This window comes from Marmota monax, unplaced genomic scaffold (assembly GCF_021218885.2).
Source record: "Marmota monax isolate L192 unplaced genomic scaffold, Marmota_monax_Labrador192_F-V1.1 WCK01_AAM20220418_F8-fsc00090, whole genome shotgun sequence".
In the NCBI taxonomy this organism is placed as follows: domain Eukaryota; kingdom Metazoa; phylum Chordata; class Mammalia; order Rodentia; family Sciuridae; genus Marmota; species Marmota monax.
The window spans coordinates 945,511-968,132 of record NW_026695219.1 but is presented as its reverse complement, the minus strand read 5'-3'; the positions used below and the strand labels follow the sequence as shown (position 1 = coordinate 968,132).

The 22,622-nt window shown below is 40.6% G+C and overlaps 1 protein-coding gene across 5 annotated transcripts; it reads right to left on the bottom strand.

Moving 5' to 3' along the window:
- Positions 1-5,310: 5,310 nt before the first annotated feature.
- LOC124085030 (phytanoyl-CoA dioxygenase, peroxisomal) lies at positions 5,311-21,708 on the bottom strand. 5 transcript variants are annotated; one of them, XM_046432520.2, is made up of 9 exons: positions 21,566-21,708; positions 18,462-18,520; positions 16,913-17,023; positions 15,044-15,212; positions 13,416-13,497; positions 12,015-12,196; positions 9,328-9,477; positions 7,717-7,851; positions 5,311-5,636 (listed from the first exon to the last, which is right to left on the bottom strand). In XM_046432520.2, the coding sequence occupies exons 1-9, from the start codon at positions 21,638-21,640 to the stop codon at positions 5,583-5,585; spliced, it is 1,017 nt and encodes a 338-aa protein (XP_046288476.1). In that variant the 5' UTR covers positions 21,641-21,708; the 3' UTR covers positions 5,311-5,582. The 5 variants fall into 5 exon arrangements, with proteins under 5 accessions (XP_046288476.1, XP_046288475.1, XP_058431184.1 ...); XM_046432519.2 differs by having other exon boundaries at positions 21,554-21,673; XM_058575199.1 differs by lacking the exon at positions 5,311-5,636 and adding an exon at positions 5,658-6,409 and having other exon boundaries at positions 21,554-21,675.
- Between the last annotated feature and the right edge of the window lie 914 nt (positions 21,709-22,622).

The following is a 22,622-nucleotide window of genomic DNA, read 5'->3' as shown; positions in this document are numbered from 1 at the left end:
TAGAAAAATCAACAAAGACTTGCAGGTCATGTCTGCTGGAGGAAGAACAGGCCCCTTAGAAACCTCACATTCTCCTGGAGGACTGAGGCGCTCTTGTCCCCACAACTCTGATGTGCAAGAGCAGGTGGGGGAGGCGAGGGAAGCAGAGGAACCAAGGGAGGCCATGGCCCCTGCCTCACCCCACATTCAGGAAATGACAAGTTCTCCTATGCACAATGGTAACATCAGAAAACACCTCAAATCCCTCTTGGAACCAAGGAGCCTACATTGATAAGTAAATTCTATAAATATGAGTTATTTATGTTGAATTTCTATTATTTAACTCAGGTTAAAAAGCAATGTATTTGTGACTTGATCTTAGTGAGAATCCCTGAGTAAGTCTTCTTTTTCTTCCCAGATGCCTACATTTTTACCTGTACAGTTGAAGGAAAGCTTCATCTGGTAGAAGGGGTTGATCACTGCACAGGACAGGAAAGATGCAGGTGAGCCTGGAGCATCCCCTGGTGGCTGAAAGTAGGCAGTGCTAATAATTAAGAACAAAGCAAAAACCTACACAGGTGAGGGTCTGTATGTCAAAGAGACCCAGGAAGCAACAGCAACAGCTTCTAATGGCCAAAGCTGGAACAATTTGAACAAACTAGAGTTGTAGATTGTGTCGGGTATGGCATACACCTGAAATCCCTGCTACTCAGGAAGCTGAGGTAGGAGGATTGAAAATTTGAGGCCATCCTGAGCAACTTAGTGAGACCTTCTCACAAAAAATGGGGGAGGGAGCTGGGAATGTAACTCAGTGGCAGAACAGCTGCCTAGCTCCAGGCCCTGAGTGGGATCCCCCACACTGGCAAATAAAAAATAAGAATACAGGGCTGGGGTGATGACTCAGTGGTAGAGCACTCACCTAGCACACGAATGGCACTGGGTTCGATCCTCAGCACCACATAAAATTAAATACACAAAATAAAGGTATTCTGTCCAACTAAAACTAAGAAAAATTTTTTCTTTAAAAGTCATAGTGTGATATAATCACAGTAGAATCTTTGTTCCAGGTTTTATTCACAAGGCATTCCCCTTTAGAGAAACAAAACCCTGCCTGCTTTGTCCCACCTGTTGCCCTCACAAACATGAAAGGCAGCTTTATATTATATTGTCTCCCAGTTCATATCACCAGGTCAGCCGTAGGCCTGTCCAGCCCTCCAGGCTTCAATCTAAACGTGCCCCAAACAGGTTCCATAACTGAGTCATGTTTAGCTATCCATTGTCCATAGAAGTGTGGGCTAAAGATTTTATTTTGGTCAAATGTATCAGAAGGAACACCATCTCATACCCAGGAAGATGGCTACTGCTGGACATGCCCTTGAAGGCCTCTGATCCAGGTTCCCTGGGAGGTTGAGGAAGGAGCATGAAAAGTTCAAGGATGATCTGGACAACTTAGACCCTGACTCAAAAAAAAATTTTTTTTTTTAAAGGAGAGGGTCTGGAAATGTAATTCAGGGGTAGACATCAGGGTTGGGTAAGATGGCTTCTATAAACAAATAAATAAAAAGTCACCAGTGGCTGCAAAGATGTGGAGACATTGGAAACCTCCTTCACTACTGATGGGAATGTAAAATGTTGCAGACACTGGACAAAACAGTATGGTGACTCCTCACAAATTAACAATAGAACTCCCAGAGGATCCAGCAATTCCACTTCTGGAATTGAAGGTTCAAAATATAATAAAAGAATGGAAAGCATGTTCTCAAAGAGACATGTGTACATTCATGTTCACAGTTGCATTGTTCAGAATCACTGAAATTGGAAAGCAATCTGCAATAGACAGGAGAATGAGCAGAACACGATATAGACATACAATGGAGCGTTATTTTTTAAATTTTTTTTTCAGTTGTAGATGAACATAATGCCTTTATTTTGTTTATTTTTATGTGGTGCTGAAAATTGAACCCAGTGCCTCATGCATGCTAGGCAAGCCCTCTGCTGCTGAGCTACTGCCCCAGCCCCTCAATGCAGTATCATTCCATCTTAAAAAGGAAGGACATTCTGACACATGCCACAGCATGGAAGAACCTTGGGGACATGATGCTAAACAAAATAATCCTGTAAGGAAAAGAAAAATACTTTGTGATTCCACTCACCTGAGTGTCCCTAAAGTAACCAAATTCACAGAGACAGAATGCAGAGTGTGGTGGGCCAGGTATGAAGGAAGGGGAAAGATGAGTTAGTGTTTACTGAGGATGATGTGTCAGTTTGGTATGATGGAAAGTGTTCTGTGGATGGATGGTGCTGATGGCTGCAAAACAATGTGAATGTCCACAATGCCACTGATCTACACTCTGAAAAATGGCTAAGATGGCCAGGCATGGGAGCACATGCTGTAATCCCAGTGACTGGGGAGGCAGAGGCAGAACTGCAAGTTCCAGGGCATCCTGGGAAATTTAACAAGAACTTAAGGTTCAGATATCGGGGTGTCACCCAAAAACTCAATTTGAGACAATGCCAGAAAGTTTAGAGGTGAAATGATTAGGGCATAAGAATTTTAACCTAATCAGTGCATTAATGCCCTGATAGAATAAACTGGGTGGAACCTATAGGTAGGTAGGATGTGGCTGAAAGAGGAGGGTCATTGGGGGGGCGGTGTGCCTTTGGGGTATACATGTTATCCATGTGCAGCAAAAGTCTCTCTCTGCTTCCTGATATCATGTCCTGAGCTGCTTTAATCTAGCACAGCCTTCCACCATGAGGTTCTGACTCACCTTGGACCCAGATCAATGGAGTCTGCCATCTAGGGACTGAGATCTCTGAAACCTTGAGCCCCAAATAAACTTCTCCACCTCTAATTGTTCTTATCATGTCTTTTGGTCACAGCAGTGAAAAAGCTGACTAAAACCCTGTCTCAAACTAAAAAAAAAAACAAAAGGATGGGGATGTAGCTTAGTAGCAGAATACCCCTGAGTTCAATCCCCAGTAAGAAAAAAGAAAACAACAAATAAAGGCTAACATGACTAATTGTATTTTATAGATAGATAGATAGATATAGATATATATCTCAGAGGTACCTGGGATTAAACTCAGGGGTCAGGGGCACTCGACCACTGAGCCACATTCCCAGCCCTGTTTTGTATTTTATTTAGAGACACAGTCTCACTGAGTTGCTTAGCACCTCGCTTTTTCTGAAGCTGGCTTTGAGCTTGTAGTCCTCCTGCCTCAGCCTCCTGAGCCGCTGGGATTACAGGCATGTGCCATTGCACTTGGCTGTTAAATATATATTTCATCCCAGTTATTTTTATCCCAATTTTTTTATCCCAACTATATATTAAAAAGAACACAGGAAACAAAGGGGAGTCCAAGTACATACAAGTGAGCAAAGGCCTCTGACTTTTCACAACTCTGAGTCCCAAATTCCTTAGAAGAAGGTTCTAGTTTTATTTTGCACATTGAGTATCAACTGTTGGATTACTGTCTGATGAATGAACAGCCCAGGACACAACCCGTCTCACTGAGCAGCCAGGCTTCTCATTCTGCCAAGGTGTTTTGTCCCATCTCTTCATGTTCCACCAGGGGTTTGCTCCCATCCTTCCCAAGGAGGGTGCACACGGGTGAAAAGCAGCCCTAGTCATCCTGCTGTCATTCCCCTCCCACTACAGAGTGGGCGCCTGCAGATTCATATGTGAACTAAGGGACAGAAGGGACACAGATGAGATGAGAAGTGCATGTTCCTGACAGAAGAGTTGGCTTTCACTCACAGATGCATTGGGGACTAACTGTGCTGTTTTCCCTGGAATCTGGTTTTCCTCGTTGGATTGGAGCAGGGCTCAGGGGAGCACACCTGTAATCACAGCATCTTGGGAGGCCCAGGCAGGGAAAGAAATTCAGGTTGAAACTAGTTGGAGGTTCATTCTAGATACAAGCCCTGCTTCCTGCATGCTGTTTACACTGGCATTCCTTATTTACCTTTTAGTTCCCATCCTTCTAGGAATCCTTTCTTTAGGCCCTTTCATGATTCTCTTGCCTTCTCTCCTTTCCAGCAGGGGCTAAGAAACTAACAAACATGGTAACACAAGCCTTAGGAAAACCTCTGCTCAGCAGAATAACAAGAAAGGAACTGGCTGTTTTATTCTTAATCAAGCCATAAATATAATTTTTAAAAATAAGAACCATGTTTTTGTCTTTAAGAGAATTTTTTAATGTTCTCTTTAGTAATAAATGACAGTAGAATCTATTTTGTTATATTTATACAAATATGATATACCTTATTCTAGTCAGGATCCCAGTCTTGTGGATGTACACAATGTTGAGATTCACTCTGGTGTGTTCATGCATAGACATAAAAAAGTTATGTCAGAAGAATTCCTCTGTCTTTCCTATTCCTATCTCCCGCCCTTCATTCCCCTGTGTCTAAAACCACTGAATTTCTATTCCCTCACAACTTGTTGTAGGTTAGCATCCATGTATCAGAGAATATCAATCTTTGGCTTTAGGGAGATTTTACTTAATTCACTAAGCATGATAGTCTCCAGATCCACCCATTTACAAATGAAGGTCATAAAGTCTTCTTCTTTATAGCTAAATAATATTCCATTGTGCATATATGCCACAATTTCTTTATCCCTTCATTTGTTGAAGGGCACCTAGTTTCGTTCCATAGCCTAGATATTATGAATTGTGCTGCTATAAACATTGATGTGGCTATATTACTATAGTATGCTGATTTAAAAACTTTTGGATATATACCAAGGAGTGGGATAACTGGCTCCAATGGTTCCTAGTTTTCTTGAGGACTCTCCATACTTCTTTCCAGAGTGGTTGCACTCCTCAACTGGTATAGAAATACAGTGATATATTAAAATAAATCCCCAGTCCAAGCTCACTCCCAATTCAGCCTAGAGTATGTTTCTGGTCCTCAAAAAAAGCTTAGGTTTCATTCATAAATTCTGAAGACTTTCAGTTGCCCTGCTTAACAGGAAATATCTGGGAAGGTGCCCTTGTCTACATTCTTTAGAAACAAAGGATATTTTTTGAAAAAATATTCTGGTTTTGAAAGAGAGTAGCTGGATTGGAGAAGTCCTGGAAGGAAGCCTGGGTCAGAGAATGAGGACCCACCTTATTTTAATCCCATGATGGCCTTGGTACGCCCTTCACCAAATGTGAATGTACTACACATGGTTCTAGTTTGGAAATCTCTCATGACATTAAATGGGGAAGTGTTGGCTTTACTAGGAGAGGCATGCTCATCTCAGTGCACACTGAGTTTCAGGGAATTCATTTCTGCAGGGATAAACAGCTAATTCAACAAGAGGAACTGATTGAACATACTTAAATCATGTGCTACATTTATTGGTTGTAATCCCAAAACAGTCTTTCTGAAAATAGTTATATTTCATTTTACTGTTCTTACTTCCACTAAAATAACATCACTGCACTGCAAAATTAACTCTGCAAAATGAAGTTCCCAATCCATGTGTCTTGATTTTGATACCAAGTGATAGAAAACATTACATCATCTTACATCATCCCATATGAAAACATTTTCCTTAGACTCCTTGTTTCTTTGATCTCCTTTGAAAGAGTTATAATCAAGGACTAGTTCAAAGGGTGATTCTTTTTCCTTTCACAAGTCGGCCTCGAAACATCCAAATATCCTGGAAATAATACCAACAGAATGAGTGTGTGGAACACATCCATTGGCCTATTCCCCACAAAGATTTCTAGGCTCTACAAATGCTTAACTAGGAAAACAATGCTATGATTCTTATATTGATTAATAAATAAACAAGCTTTGAAACTGCAATTAATTCTATTGCCAACAATTAAAACAATGCCAATTGCATGGAGTCAGTGGATCCCCAAGCTGTCGGCCTCGCTGATCACAGGTTATACACCAGGAGGGTGGCTGTGATGCTCAGTCACAGTAGCTCACAACCCTTCTCTCAGCTTGTCTTTTTATTACTTGCCTGAACCACTTTGAGGTTGCAACTCTGATGAGATCGTAGAAGTGAATATGGTACGGTGTATACTGGCTTACTTGGTATGGGGAGGGGGGTACTGGAGATAGAACCCAGGGCCACTCTCCACTGATCTATATCCCCAGGCTTTTTATTTTCCATTTTGAGACAGAGGCTCACTAAGTTGTTGAGGCTGGCCTCACTTGCAATCCTCCTGCCTCAGCCAAGCTGTGAAGTAGCTGGGATTACAGGCATGTGTCACAACGCACCCTGCTGCAATTATTAATAAAGCAATTGAGACCTTCTAATTTCTTGTTTCTTGTTTCTGGTTGAGCAGACAGCAAGGTATTGTGGAAAGAATGATTTCAGAATTAGGCCTGACTTTGAAATCTAGCTCTGTTACTTAGTCCAGTCTCTGGGTCTTCAATTTGTCCTTTACAGCAGGTGCATTACAGATTGTTCACTGCATTCTGGTGAAGGAAATCAGAAATGGGACATGGAAGCATTTTAGTTTTAGTTTTTTTAAATATACATTTTTTTATTTTTAGTTGGACACAATACCTTTATTTATTTATTTATTTATTTATTTGTATGTGGTGCTGAGTATTGAACCAGTGCCTCGAACGTACTAGGTGAGCACTCTACCACTGAGCCACATTCCAGGCCCATGGGAGTGTTTTTATAAGTTAGAATTATATGAGTTGGTATTGTTATTCTATTATTCTATTTCTATTCTAAATATATCCAATAAGTTCTAACTGGTGAGATACCTAAAATATGGGTGGTGTTCATTCTAGACAACCTTCACAAACTTCAAATGTAATGTACATTCCAGGACCCCTCAGCTACCAAAATCCATGGGTACTCATGTCCCTGCAATAAAATAACCTCTGTTCATCCTCCCATATATTTTAAATCACCCCTAGATTACTTAAAGCACCTGGTGCAATAGAAACATGAGGTAGTTGTTAGGCTGTATTATACAGGAAATAATGATTTTTAAAATGTCTATATATGTTTAGTACAGATGCGATTTTTTTCAAATACTGTTTAATATTCTGAATATTTTTACAAATTTCAGTTGGTTGAATCCCCAATCATTTTCAGACAAGGGACACATTTGTAGATTCTAAAGAGAGAAGCAAGATTCTCCACCCTGGAAAGCTGTTCTGAAGGTTCCCAATGGCACTATAGCATCCCACTGGTGTGCACTGACCTACAGATTCCTGGATGGACTAGAGTTATCATCACACTTAGTCTCTTGATAGTACATGCCCATACTATCATTATCTCATACAAATAAAGTAAAATAGGAATACCTTCTTAGTTCAGAACCTAAACTATGTGTTTTCTATAAAGTGAAGTTTTTTTTTTTTTTTTTTTGGCTTTGACTGCTAATTTATCTATTGCTCTTTAGCGGCATTGAATGTCCACTACTTAGAAACAAATACTTTCCAAGTGATGTGTATCAATTAGGAAAGCACATGAAACGCTGTCTAATGCCCTTCATCCATAAGCATTACTCCAACTCTGCTCTAGATGCAAATTTACCAAAAGCAACACTACTCCAGAATTGCTCCCTGAAGTCTTACAGGATTGCCTAATGAAAATATTCCTTACCAAGAAGGGAGGCCTGATTGAAGTCCCAAACCTTTATGTTTGTTCCTATGCATTCAGAATTCCCATATCCTTCATTTCAAATTAAATTAGGGATTAATTAAGCATGTAAAGACAAGAAACTTCAGACATTTTACTTGGTTATTTCATGCAAGTGTACCTTCAAGTCTAAGCCACTGTCACTTCCGTAGAATTTATCTACTATTCCCACAGCTTCTTTCTCAATGTGTTCTTGACTGGTATCCTTCACATCGATGTAGTGGCAATCAGAACTGGCAAAATGGCAGGAAATTGCCTGTGCACAGTGAACAATTGATAATGGAGAAAAGTATGCTATGAATGCCAACAACCAAGCTAGGAGGAGTTCTCCTTTCAGGGAGTCCATTCTTCTGCCCAGGATTTGACTAGTCAACTACCAGGCCCTCCATGGCATCCTAAATCTGTCACTTTCTAGGTGAGCCTCTCCCTCTTGCTCTCCCACCGAAAGGCTAATTAAGAAATGACTAAAGAGTCTTTTACCTAATTATTTATTTTTTAAAGATATATATATAGGACAGGCGGCATAATTATCTAAGTACAGATCTTCACATTTCTAAGCATCTAAAGTTTTCTTTAAACTCTATTTTCTGTGCAGACCCTGTGCCAGACAAAGCCACATCAAGACACAAGGCATAAGGAAAATTGTGTACTTCTACACCCATGTTGTTAGGAAATAATTGTAAATGTTCTTCCAAAACATTAAAATCAGTGAAAATGTGGAAATATTGCAAAGTGAATATATTACAAATCACATCACTATTTGCATCTTTGTGCTTGCACTTCCATACTTAACATGGCCTGAGGGTTATGCTAGTGCGGGTACTTCCTGTCTTTTATTTAAATTTTTGACATTGTACACAGCATGGATTTTTTTTGCATTAATTTTGATTTAGTAAAACAGCATTTAACTTGATGGCTGAGATTTTGGTAGCCCCTTCAATTTTATCCTCAGGACTGCCCCAACTGGTATCAACTTGTACCAGGCCCTAGTGAGCCTGATGCAAATATAAACGAATAAAGTCTGCAACCCTATACTTGGGGTTAGAACAGGGATCAGTGGGAACCAGGGGACAAACTAGAAACCCCACTGAATCTTAAAGGAGCCTTAATATTATGGACAACCTTGTTACTATGGGGAAAGTGAGCCCACAATACTCTAAGATCTGCTGAATTTGAGACAAGTGAGAAATCAGGGAAATTGTAAGGAATTCTGTCAATTTTTAAATGTCAGTGACAAAATTATTTAATTTAAAACACTGAGATTAGAGGGGGATAAATATGTGCTGACAATTCAGAACCTTTGCTTAGGATCAATATTGTTTTTCCTAGTTAGTAAGGATATTCTATAATAATAAGGATATTCTAAATTTGCTTCTTGTTCTAGTTACCCTGAGCAATATAAATCCCAAATGTGATTATTTGAGTATTTTAGTCATTGTTTTAGCTTAAGAAAGCAGAAACTGTGCACTGAAAGGTGAGCTACTGCTCTGAAGCAGTTCCACAAATGACCAAGATTCAATAGTAACAGGTTTAGGATCCTGAGTGTACCTGGCTTCTGACTAAGTAGAGAAAAAAAAAGTACAAGGAAGGCAAACATACTTCCTGGTTAACAAACTGGAAAAAAACAGTCCAGTTTAGTGAAAAGTCATAAATCTTTTATGTGTTAATATACTAATGATTTTCTGTTTTGAACCCATTCATCTTTCAAAACTGAAGCAACATGGATGCATACTTTCCGGAATCCTTGAGTTTGATTCCGACCAGATCCATGGATGAGCAATGGGTGGAAGAAAACGGTGTCTCCCTTCTCCATCACAAGGTGCACTCGGGCATGGTCCTGGTCATAGTTCTGGATCCCATGGTAGAAAATGTTAACTCCACCCTGAAACACATAAGATAGGCAAAGTCTGGAGGAAGCACCAAAATGAACACTTTGTATATGACTTGGCAGGGACAGCAAGAGTTCTCTGACTTCTTATAAGAGAAAGACTTATCTAAATTAAATTATTAAATATAAAAAATGCAAAAGTCTGTCATATTTCTGGGTTTTTAAACATAATCTGCTGCAGATACAGTGGTACACACCTGTGATCCCAGCTACTTGGGAGGCTGAGGCCAGGCATCATAAGTTCAGGGCAGACTAGCAAACTTAGCCAGACTTTCTCTTAAATTAAGATTTGTACAAAGGGCTAGAGATGTAGCTCAGAGGTGGAGGGCTTGCCTAGCATGTGCAAGGCCCTGGGTTTGAACCCCAGCAATGCAACAAATTAAAGTCACATATATTAAATTCATTGTTTTTTATATTAAAATCATTTTTAACAAATGAACCAAATTGGAACTTCACCTACCCTTCCTAATTGAATTATAAACAATCTAGATCAGTTCTGCCTCTTGTGGTGAATGCAGGTGAACACCTTTCTCTTAGGCATTTACAGCCTCAATCTTCACATCCTTGCCCCAGCCTGACATTCTCCTCACCTAGAATTTTGTTCACATCCATCTTGTATTACTCAGGGTATCTTGAATAGGCTAATTATTCTCCCCAAACCAAGTACAGAACATGCTCAATTTTTCTAAGTTCAAAGGACTTATGTCATATTCAGAATAAAAAGACAATAGTAAGTTTAAACACTGTATTTTTTGATAACTATTTCCAAAAGTAGTCTTAACTCCAGGAAATGTGTATGTATGTCCTTATTATACAAATTAAAGTGAGTAGTGACTACAGTTGATGAGCCTTTATGCATCTGGGCAGAAGTGTCCCATTCCAATGGGGAATAATCATTGTCCTACTGCACAATATTGTGACTTTGACTCTGTGTCCTTCTTTCCTGGCCAAGGTGCATATTGGTCCCTGCTAAGCTAAGCAGACCTTCCACTGCCACTGCTGTGAATCTCAGCAGCTTCTCAGACACCAGTCTACTCCCATAGCCCTGGACACCATTCCCTTCTGCTCAATAAGCCTCCTTAGGATTGCACCAACCCTTGCCTGTCCCTGAACTTAACTGATGAATTTCACCATTTCCACTTTTATATCAGGATTCAGACTCAAATATTTCCACAGATAACAATCCGTAGTGCAAGAATTCGGAGAGAAAAGCCCTTGAAGCCACAGCCTTCACATCCGACAGAAGCAAGACTCAGTCTCCTTGCTCACCACAGCTGCCCTTTCCATTCTGACCATCATCAGGGATTTCAGGATCTTCTGGTCTGGCATCAAAAAGGCTGAGATCTGCTCTCTGGTTTTGCTGCCTCTGAGCTCCTACACCTCCTGGGAATCAATTTTGCCCCAGACCTGAGATCATATTCTTGAAGAATGGATAGGACCTTGCCATTCATGGGTGCAGAAGCACATAGTAGCTCCCCAGCACCAACATTTGAATGGATAAACCAACCATTGTTCAGCCATGCCACTGAACGGAAAGGAACAAGCTATTGAGACTGTCAGCTTTGTTGAACCTCAAAGTAAATATGCAGAGCAACAGCAACCACTCCAAAAAAAAAAGTGTATGCCACATGATTATATCTATATGACATTTTATAAAATGCAAACTAATCTATAGGAACAGAAATCAGCTGAGTGGTTGCCTGGGGAGGAGGTGGAAAATATTCTCTTCATTGTGGTGCCAGGTGTGTATGTGTGTGTGTGTGTGTGTGTGTCAAAATGATCAAATTATACATTGAAAATATGTACTATTATATGATACTTACACCTCAAAAACACTTTCGTTAGAAATAAAAACTCTTCCAGCTTCCTAAAAAGGAAAGGACCCCATTCTCTCCATGTAACCTACAGGTGTGAAAGTCATTTTGAATGGGTCCTGAAAGACCTTCTCAGGTTCTCTTCCCCTTCTACTCTCCAAAATGTGCCTCAGCCCCCAGCCCATCTGATCTGAGAATGCCTTCCATATTTCATGTTCATTAGCCAGGTTCCACTTGCCCTTGACCCTGATGCCTCCAAGGAGATTTTTTGTGATAGGAAATTCTACCTTGACCTTTAAGGCTCAGCTCAATCACCACCTCCCACCCCTGAGCATTTTTTCTAGTCTTCACAGGTGCACGGAGATAATCCCTCCCTCCCTTCTTCTACTCTGAGAGCCTCAGTCAGCTGGCACTTCACACACACCAGAGTTGAAGGATTGATGCCTGACCTCTGCCATCAAGCCTCGCCATCTCAGATCCTAGGCAGCTCCTACCCAAGTCTCCACACTGGCTGGCTTTCAAGCCCATGTTGAAAGAACAAATCAAATGAATACTTTATGTGATGTCCTTGAACTCCCCCTGATCCTAATTGCAAATTTCAGGACAGTGCTTTGCTGAGAAAGGAAAGCAGTCTCATTTCTAAGCTTTTTGCACCTGATGTGAAATAACAACAGTGAAAGAGATTCTGATCCAGACTCAGTGGTCAGACAGACCTACCTCCCACTGGGGGTAGTCATGTGGCTTCAGGGGAAGTTTGTGGGTGCCTGGGAGGACAGCCAGACAGCCGTTGTTCCCGTCAATGTGCTCCATGGCGGTCCAAGCACACACAATGCGATTGCTGGGCCTGAAGGGGAAAAAGTGCAGATCCTGGTGCAAGGGGTGCCGGGAAGTCTTCCTGCCTGAAATGAGCCTGCTGTCAAAAGGGGCTTAAACCTCACAATTCTTATCCTATGCCAGAATAAACAACACATTAGCTTCCCCTGCAAAAAAAAAAATTAAAAAATAAAAATACTGTGGAAAATCATTCCCAATAGACCAGCACTAAAGTGAAATATTGAGTCTACATGAAGCCTTTTCTTCTGAGTTACTGGTGGCTGGGTGCTTACATTCTTTTCTAGAAAGTTGCATATACTCCATCATCTCTGCTTTGCTTTATTTCTTCGTCACTCTGGATTTCGCACAGAGCTAGCATACAAAAGGATTTTTAAAAAATTTAAAAAGCCGAATGAAGTAAATTAAAGAGAATGTTACTGATTCAAATTTGAGGTTCCCTTCTAAGTGGCTAATACCACAAACAGTTTTCTTAGAGGTCTTAATTCACAGAGCAATCGGCATCCTCTGTATAGTTATTGACCAGTCAAAACCACTGACCATACAAACATTTTCCCCAGCTTTGATTTTAGAATTTGGTTTCCCCCAAATCTCCTCGAAACAGGCAGAACATCCATGGAGGAAAACACTGTGCTTCAGTCTTATCAAATAAACCTCTCCCAGCTGTCAAAAGGAAGAAAAAGTAGAAAAGGTTACAGCCCTCTTGACTGATTTCTGCTGCTTGGTACAGAAAAATCTCTGAGTGTGGTCCAAGAGTCACCTGCAGTGGAATCTCTGGGCATGGGTATTAAAATGCAGACATCTGGGATCTACTTCAGAATCAGTGTCTCCATGAGGACTTAGAATCTAGGTTTTGGCAAGCACAAGGCACCACGAGCACTTGAGTGTGACTTGTAGTAATAGCTTTCATCCTGTTAGTAAAAATGATGTCTTCAGATCAGGAGTGCAGAATCCATGTGATCCTGGCTAAGAATGGTTGGTGAAGATCACAGATGTTGAATAGAGGGAGTCTATGACATAATAATAGTCATGTTTCTCAACCTACTTTTCCAGGGAGCCAGTCATCTGAAAATTTAGCAAAACCCTATAATCAACATCTGAAATCAGTATTACACTTCAAAGTTGATATAACATGAGCTATTTTAAGTCTTAAACAAAAGCACCCACATTCACTCACCCAAAGTTTGACAGTTACACACATGACCAGATCTAGAACAACAACTCTACATGTTTTAATTAAAGAATCTTTTTTTTTCTTGATTCTCTTTAACAATAAGAGCCCTTTACCCGTATCTGGAGGTTTGTTTATCAGCATTGTGTGCATGGCCATGACATTGGGTCCAGTGAAGCACTCCACATACTTCAGAATCTGAGAAAAGGGAGAAGAAAGAAGAACAATCTCATTGGAAATCAGAAGTATAGGCAAGAGGCATAAAGTGTCCACACAAGAACCCAAATGGCAACAATTTAAATACCAATTGGTATTTCACAATCATGAAATATAGTGTTGAATTTCCAACACTACAAATTAAATGGAACTTCTCTGAGAAAGCATGGAGTATAATCCAATAAGTCTGGCCATTCCCTGAATCTCTTCCCTGAGGTTAATGAACAAGGCAGAATAATGGCCAGTACAGGGACCAAGATTGGCCAAAAAAAAGCAGCCCCCTATACCCATAGAGCCCTAGTCTCATGAGAAGAAAGGAAAATAGAAAATCTGAACATCATGGATGGTAGTGCTTCATCCAACACAAGTTGCCTGTGGCTTCATCTGTGACCACCTGCAAACTTCCATTCCCATCACAGCACCAGAGGTGGTAAGCACAGATGGTCGTAGGTCATTTCCCCTGGGCCTTCTCTCTTGAGTGCTGGGCAGGATACCACAGGTGATTTACTTGTGCAGTCTGTCTTCAGGAGTCAAACACTCTGACAGCATCTGCTATATGGAAAGTCTCTTTCAAAACCATTTTAAACAAGTGGTTAGGAAACCACGGTGCTAAAAGGTGGGAGTGAACAAACACATTTGAGGATGCAGGACCTAATTCCAGAAGAATGCACCAAGAGCAAGAAGGGCTGAGTAGAGAGACACTATTTCTTATGTGGTGCCCTTCTGATTTGCTTGGGTACTTTTAGATATATCAATTACTATTAAAGAAGAATAAATTTTTAGAAAAAAATAACTAACTTAAGGCTTAGTGACTCATGGCTATTATCCCAGCAGATTGGGAGGCTGAAGCAGAAAAATCATAGGTTCAAGGCTAGCCTCAACCACAGCATTACCCTTTCTCAAAACAAAGAGTAAAAAGAGTTGGGAGTGTAGTTGAAAGAAATAGTGCCCCAGAGTTCAATTCTTAGTACCACAAATAAATCAAATTAAATAAAAACTAAATTAAGTTTAAAAGCAATTCATTCAACTGACCCAATTTATGAAATACATTAAAAAGTCAATACATTTACAAATTACAGCCTCACAATTTCACCCCTATTGATATTGAGTCTTAGAAGCGCTCTTTCTATTTAACTCAGAATTTCTGACTCCCCCCCCCACACAAAAAAAAGATAATTAGCACACTTCACAGAAGCGTTTCTTAGTCTTGGTGCTATTGGTATCTTGGTTGGGATAATTCTTGGGGAGAGAGCTCCTCTGTGCATCAGGGGATCTCAGGCCCCATTATCAGCATCCTTGGTCCCTACCCACTAGAAGCCACTAGTGCACCCACTATGCGGTTACCATCACCAGGAAAGTCTTGAGACATTGTCAATATCCACTGGGAGGCAAAATCACCTCCAGCTGAGACCCACCACTCTAGTGTTCCATGTGTAGGAAGGGGTTAGATTCACACAACCAGGGGATCTTGGGGCAGACCTGCAAGCTGTCTATGAAGGAGAAACCAAACCAAGAGCAAGTCTCTAACCTCTGGGAGAGTGCAGTATCTAAAGAGCTCCTTATCTTCCTGGTAATCTTGAATCCTTGCAATTGTTTCCTCACTTGGTATATTCTCTGATTCCACAGAGGACACATCTCTTATTATCATGAGTCCTGCTGGTTTGGACTCCTCGCTGCAGATCTTTTCAAATGCAACCCTAGAAAATTAAATTTACAAATAACGTCATGACCTCTGCTCCATACCTCTGGTTGGCCCTGACCTGTGCAAAGATTTACAGATTCAGGAACAGTTTCTGTCTGCTAAGTCAGTCCTCAGGCCTAGTAGAGGGAGGAGAAAATGGCCAACTCAGAAGTCCTGGCCTCCTGGCCTCCTGCAAGAATTAAAAAAGCAAGGGGGGCTGGGGATATAGCTCAGTTGGTAGAGTGCTTGCCTCACATGCACAAGGCCCTAGGTTCAATCCTCAGCACCACCAAAAAAAAAAAAAAAAAAAAAAAACGAGAATATTGCTTTGCTTAACATACCAGTGGTGACATAGTTTTCTGATTCCATTGTAATAATACAGGCTGAATATCCCTTATCTCAAATACTTAGAACTAACATCAGGTATTTTTGGATCTTAGAATATTGACATATACAAAATGAGCTGATTGTGGTGGAGCATGCTGTAATCCCAGAGACTCAGGAGGTGAGACTACAGGATAGTAAATTTAAAGCCAGCCTATTCAATTTAGCAAGACTCTGTCTCAAAATAAAATGAACAAAGGGATGGGGATGAAACTTCCTGGATTCAAGTCCAAGCACTAAAAATAATAATAATCTTAATAACAAAATATAATAATGAGATATCTGGAAGATGATACCTATGTGTCATCACAAAATGGCTCTGTGTCTCCTCTATACCTCATACACACAGCTTGAAGATAATTTTATACAATATTTTTAGTGTGTCTGTGTTGTGACCATGACCATCATATGAGCCAGGTGTGGAATTTTCCCCCTTGTGACATCATCTCGGTGCTCAATGGTTTGGATACTGATTTTCTGTTAAGTGATGCTTGGCCTTTAATAGCAAATACTCTACTCCTGTAGCACCTACCTGATACCACATATTTTTCCTTTTCTCTCCTATCAACAATGCTAGGATATCAGTGTTATTACTATGACCATTTTACAGAGGAGTACACACATGTATAGAAAACTATGGTGACGATGTGGGACACGCCATGTTAAGCTGAGATTAAGGCCAGAAAGTCTGCCTCCAGATCCCATGCTCCTAAACATATCCCAACAAACCACATCACTCAAAAGTATCTGAACATGCAGAGGCTAATCTAATTTGTAATCCCATTGCATACATATAATACATAATTTATAAATTTTTATGTATGAATTACAATGATACATAATGTTGGGATTTCATGTGATATATTCATACCTGCACAGAGCATCAGTTGGTCAGTTTCATTCCCCAGCACCTCTCCTCTCCCTCCCTTCCTCCATCCCATGGACATCTTTCTTGTATCTATTGATCTCCCTTCTGTTTTCTTTTTTTTTTTTTTTAATATTTTTTTGAATTTTTTAATATTTATTTATTTTTTTTAGTTTTCGGCAAACACAACATCTTTGTATGTGGTGCTGAGAATCGAACCCGGGCCGCACGCATGCCAGGCAAGCGCGCTACCGATTGAGCCACATCCCCAGCCCAATCCCTTCTGTTTTCTTGAAACCTCTTTTTACTTGTGTCTCTCTAGTTTACACACAGTAGAGAAAACAACGACCCCTCTGAGTCGGCCTTACTTGCTTAACATGATGTTCTAAATTCTATGCATTTTCCTGAAAATGACACAATTACCATAATGCATATTTTTTGTAAAATAAGCAAGAGTATTGCTGCACCTAAAGTGTTGAATATCAGCATCAGATACTAGATTTTTAATAACAAGAAATCCATTTTCTTCATAAAATTTTCTCTGATCCAGGCTCAGCACATTATTATCCAAAGTATACCTACAGGAGAAAAAGGCACCAAATCAGTCCAAATTTTAAATTACAACCCAACATTATGTACCAAGAACCCCCCCAAAAATGTTCATATTTTTTGATCCAATACTTCTAATTGTAGAACTTTAACAAAATAATCTTAAAATATTTGAAAAACTTCAGGTCCAAAACATTAAAAATGCTCACAAAATGTACATTAATTGAAGAAAAATTAACTAACGATATAATATCCACTTGATGCATTAAAATTAAAGGACAAAAGAGTATTGACAATACACGCACATTATAATAAAATATGATTACAACGATATAAACACAACACTATTTGTGAAAAGGATACTATTGAGAAATACATCAAAAAAAGATTTTGCCAGTAATTGCATTTCAATAATGGAATTATAAATGATTGTTTAAAAATTCCCTCTATTTCTCTAATTTTGAATTTTTCCTAGAATGTATATGATTTTTCAGTTGGGGAACTAATTCAATAAATTTTATGTTTTCAATTTAATCAATATATTCTCAGAAGTCATTAAAGTAACAAAAACCAAATGAGGGTACAACAAACAAGCAAAAGCAAATCACTCATCTCTTAAGATGAAATTTGGCTATAACAATATTTTATAAAAGTCAAGGTCTTCCCCTTAAAGGTGATTTAAGATGATGAACCTGGACAGACACAGTGGTTCAGGCCTGTTATCTCAGTGATTCAGGAGACTGAGGGAGGAGGATGACAATTTCTAAACCAGCCGCAGCAACTTAGCGCTGGCGAGGCTCTAAGCGTCTTACACAGACCCTGTCCCAAAATAAAAAATAAAAAGGACTAGGGATATAGCTCAGTACTAAACCACTAGGGTTTAATCTACAGTGTTATAACAACAACAACAACAATAATAATAATAAACCTCGCAGGTGTGGCAGTACATACTTATAATTCCAGCTAGTCAAGAAGCTGAGGCAGGAAGATTGCCTGAAATCTGGAGTGCAAAACAACCTAGGCAACATAGCAAGATCCAAAACTCAAAAAAATAAATAAATCAATCAATAATAAAGGAAAAGAAGAGGAAGAAGCAGAAGAAAAAAAGAGAAAATGTTTTATATATATATATATATATATATATATATATATACCAAAAAATTAGCTAATATTTCAGTTTAATCAAACTACAAACTAATTTAGTTGTGATAACTTATGGTTGCATTTTCAAAACTCAGATTATATATTTTCTGGTATTTTTCCTTCTTTCTAAATTTAAGAATAAATATTGAAAATTAGAGTCAAAGTCTTCAAAAGTATCCACAATTCTACTAATTAGAACAAATCCTGGAAATAGAGAATGTGTATAATAAATTTTAATCAGGCAACATGTTATATTGTATATTGTATCCAAGTTACCACTGGATACATATAGTAGAGTTACCAGTTAAAAATATTTCTACTTACTGGAATTGCTGAGGATGGAAATTTGCAGGGGTAATCTTCCCTGATGTGCGGTGAGCTACCTAGGGTGTGAATTAAGGCAAAAAAAAAAAAAAAAGTAAAATTTGGGAGTCAAACTTGTCTAGAAACAACCATTTTCTCTGGGGAGGTTCTCACAAGAAAGGAGTTCCCTAAACAGGCACCAGGTGCTCAGGTTTCCCACATCACCCTGACAGGTACACACTGCTGCTTTAAGTCCTTTCATTTATATCACTTTGTCTCATTGTCACAATAATCTGAGGTGGCAGATATATCAGAGGTTTTATAGTCATTCCTGCTGTTGCACTAGGAAACCTGGGCTTGGAGAGCTCAGTAACTGGCCAAGGTCACCCAGAGGGGAATGGCTGAGCCAGGACAGAACTCACACTCTGCTTCAAGGCTTCAGTCTGTCTTAATCCATGTGATTTGCTTCACCTAACCACTAAACAAATACAAACCCAAAGGTTCAAACCTGGAAGTAAAGACAGAACATGGTTATTCACAAAAAGTATTTAATTGAGTTGGGCTTCAGTTCAAAATATTAGAAAGTTTGGGTGGTCATTCAATGGGGAGATGGGAGTCCATAAAATAAACAATGACTCCAATTTGAGTATGAACCCCATAGTATAATTTTAAAATATCTGTAAAATTATTTTTTATAAATTATTTTTTATAAGATAACTTTTCCATTCTATAACTACAGATTATTGACACAGCATCTCATGGTTTCTATTATTTTCTCATTGTTTCTTTAGCTAAAACAATTCCTTTCAAAGTGTCACTTTTCATAAACAGGTTATCATTTCTTAAATGAAGTCTCTAAGGAATGTAGAGACAGTATCGTAGTCCAGGAGGGATGCAAGCCAAGAGTCAGAATTATGAGTTCCTGTCTGTTCTATCAGAGGCAGAAGGATTAACGCCCGGGGACAACCACCCTCAGCAATTTGTCATTGCCAAGATATTCAGTTTTCAGACTCTAGCCAACGTTCTTGGTGCCTCTCCACTATTCCTCCAGCATGTTGTTTTGTTATTATTGTTCTTGGGGAAATTTTAATAAAGTGGAAATGTTTATAATCTAAAGTTAGGTGAAAACAATGGATGCAAAAACCTCATACAGTATGTTCCTGGTTTTGTAATACATATGCAAATGATGGAAAACACTAAAAAGTTTACCAATGAATTGTCACTGGTAGAATAATGAGTTATATGTCTCTAATTTCCCCCTTTCTACATATCTTCTTTAAAAAATAAATATGACATTTTATACATCAAACTTTTATTCCAAAATTTACCTTCCTAAGAAACAATGAAGGCTGGAGAAAAACTGTCACAAAACTTCCAGAAGTCTAAGACGAAAGGAAATTCACTGCAAATCTTAGCCAGTGCTATCCAAGATTATAGCCATCAGGCTCCTCTGCCTATTTAAGTTGAAATTAATTCAATGTCAAATGCTGTCCCTGAATTGCGCTGGTCCCATTTCAATGGCTCAATAGCTACATGTCCAGTCATAGAATATTCCATCATTGCAGAAAGCCATGTTAAACAGTGCTCCTATAGAAAACAGCCATGAAAAAAGAATCTCCAAATTCAGGGAGGGAAAACAAAGCATTGAGAAACTGAACAAAGAAACCCTAATTAAACTTCTAAATATCCCAGTGTATTGGTGACTCTCGAAATCTAGGCTACATCACAAATGTCAAGATAAACGACACCTAAGTGCGTCATTCTAGATTCTGACTCAGCAACTTTGGAGTTGAGTTGAGCCATAGAATTTGCATTCCCCACCCTCCTGGGATGAAACCCAGGGCCCTGCAGTACTAGGCAAGCCCTCTGCCACTAAGCTAAACAAACTGACCTAACCTGCCCAGAAGAAGTCCTTTTCTAACCACTTCTTCTGACAAGTTCCCAGGGGATGCAGATGACACTGTTCCATGGACCACACTATGACAAACACTGGTTTAGTTAAATGATCTTGGTCCAGATTTTTAATCTCTCCTAGACTCTGTTACTCACTTGTAAAATGAGCTGACATCCTCACCTGGGGTCTCTTTATCATTCTATGGACAAAGTTTAAGCATTTCAATGTTCTCCCACATGGCTGCTTGGAAACCCAGTGGGAAGAGCAACACTGAAAGTCCAAGAAACAGCTGTGATAATCAACCTTAGGAGAGATGTCAGGATGTTAACATAAAGCAGAAGAGAGGATACTGGCCTAAGGAAAAACTCCATGCAGTTCCTACAGAGCTTCCAAAAGTGCGCCCTGAATGGGCAGGCAAAAGCAGTTCAAGAAGCCGATTTGATGGGCAGGTCTATTCATAGTACCCTATTTCTGGGTCTGCTCCTCCCCTACAAGCCTGGCACACACATTCCTTCTGGGATTCACTTCTGAAGACAAGGAGTAAATCCTTGTCTAAATCCTTTTCCTACATATCAGCTTAGGACTCTGTCAGGATCCCCAAGCCACCAGAGGCTGCTACGGAGCACAGAGCTCCCCTAGGAAGCTCCCAAGCAGAGGCTGGGACAAGGATCCACCTCCGCGCTGCTGTGTCCACCCCTTCAGAGGACTGGCATCTTCTCTTGAGAGGAGGACAGATGCCTGGCCCCTAGGCCACTCCCAAGCAGCTGTGTGCTCCTGTTTAATGTGACTGCCCTCGGGCATTTCTTGGTCTCCAAGCATTCCTAGAGGTCTTGCACACCGTACAAAAAAAATAACAAGGCAGATGACTATGGCAAGGCCACCCAACCTCCCCTCTTCACGAAGCAACAAACAGTAGGCCCTAAGAAGTACCAGAAAGGTGGAGCCAAGCGCGATAGCAGCCACTGAGACCGGTACAGTCACGTACCCAATACCGGGGAAAGATGCCTTTGGGGTCGTGGGGGGCTACCAGCGCCTAGAGATCCAACCCCGCTCCCAGGTCTCCTTTTGAGATGTAACTTTTCGGGGGATAGTAGCGCGGAGGGGCGCTCAGGGCAAGAGAAGGGGCAGTCCTGAGACCGGGAGGCCACCATAGGAGCCCGCGTCAATCTCCAAGTCCGAGGCTGCTGTGCCCCAACTGGGTGGCGCGAGTCCACCTCACCCCAAAGGATACCACGGCCCGAACCGAGGAACCGCCAAGGTGCCCCAGAATCCTCCGCAGGCGAGCAGCAGCGCGCGGCTGCTCCATGGCGGCGGCGAGTAGGGCTACTGTCACACTTCATTCCCGGGCCGCCCCTCCTCCCGGAGATAAAGGAACGAGGTGGCGCCTCCCCCACCGCGCCCCCCCAGAGCTCCGCCTCCCGGACCCGGACAGCTGGGGATGACGGAGACGCCCTAGGCCACCTGTTCAGCGCGGGGCGGGGTGGGGGGGGACCCTGGGGATGACCGAGTCGCCCTAGGTCACCTGTTCAGCTCGGGGCGGGATTGGGTGAGGGGACCCTGGGGACGACCGAGACGCCCAGGCCACCTGTTCAGCGCGGGGCGGGATGAGGACCCTGCCACCAGCGCACCTTCTCACGCGGCCTGTTTCTGATCCGCGGGGACCCTCCCTGCTTCACCTGAGCAACTCTTAACTTCAGAGCTTCAGTCTATCTACCGCCAACCTCGTGATTGTTCTTGCCACTGCTAAACCAGTAAAATTCAAATGTTTATCCCTAAAAAATCGTTAGTGCTGTTCAAAAGAGACTTAATTTAGTGCAAGTCCAGCTAGTTTGGCTGGTCCTTTTTACTTTTACGTGTATGAAATGAACGACTCCCAGAAAAGTCTGATACTGTCTAGCAGATTTAAATTTTCTTACAGGATTAAAAATAAGATCTTTTAAAGTAGAATCTCTCTGTAAGATCTCTTTGTCATGTCTTGTTGTAAGATCTGCAGATGATTGACATTGCATCTGCCCTCTTTGTTCTCCACATTTTTTCATTGTTTCTTTACCATGGAGTTACTTAAAGAATGTTGTTCTTATTTTCTGTTTGTTTGTTTTTGTGGGGCTGGGGATTGAACCCAGGGCCTTGTGCATGGAGGCAAGCCCTCTACCAACTGAGCTCTATCCCCAGCCCCAGAATGTTGTTCTTTGTAAACTTGTTATCATTTCTTTAATGGAATCTTTATATAATTTGGTACAGTGCCTTTGTGCACTATGACCATCAGCCCATCAGATACTTCCTGTCTA

What these genes read in the sequence shown, in the direction of transcription:
- LOC124085030 (XM_046432519.2), bottom strand. Translation starts at nt 21,640, where the DNA reads ATGGAGCAGCCGCGCGCTGCTGCTCGCCTGCGGAGGATTCTGGGGCAC. An exon ending in GGGCCGTGGTATCCTTTGGG is followed by an intron (nt 18,521 to 21,553) that starts GTGAGGTGGACT and finishes TTCACACCCTAG; the next exon opens with GTAGCTCACCGCACATCAGG. An exon ending in ATGACTACCCCCAGTGGGAG is followed by an intron (nt 9,478 to 12,014) that starts GTAGGTCTGTCT and finishes TATGTGTTTCAG; the next exon opens with GGTGGAGTTAACATTTTCTA.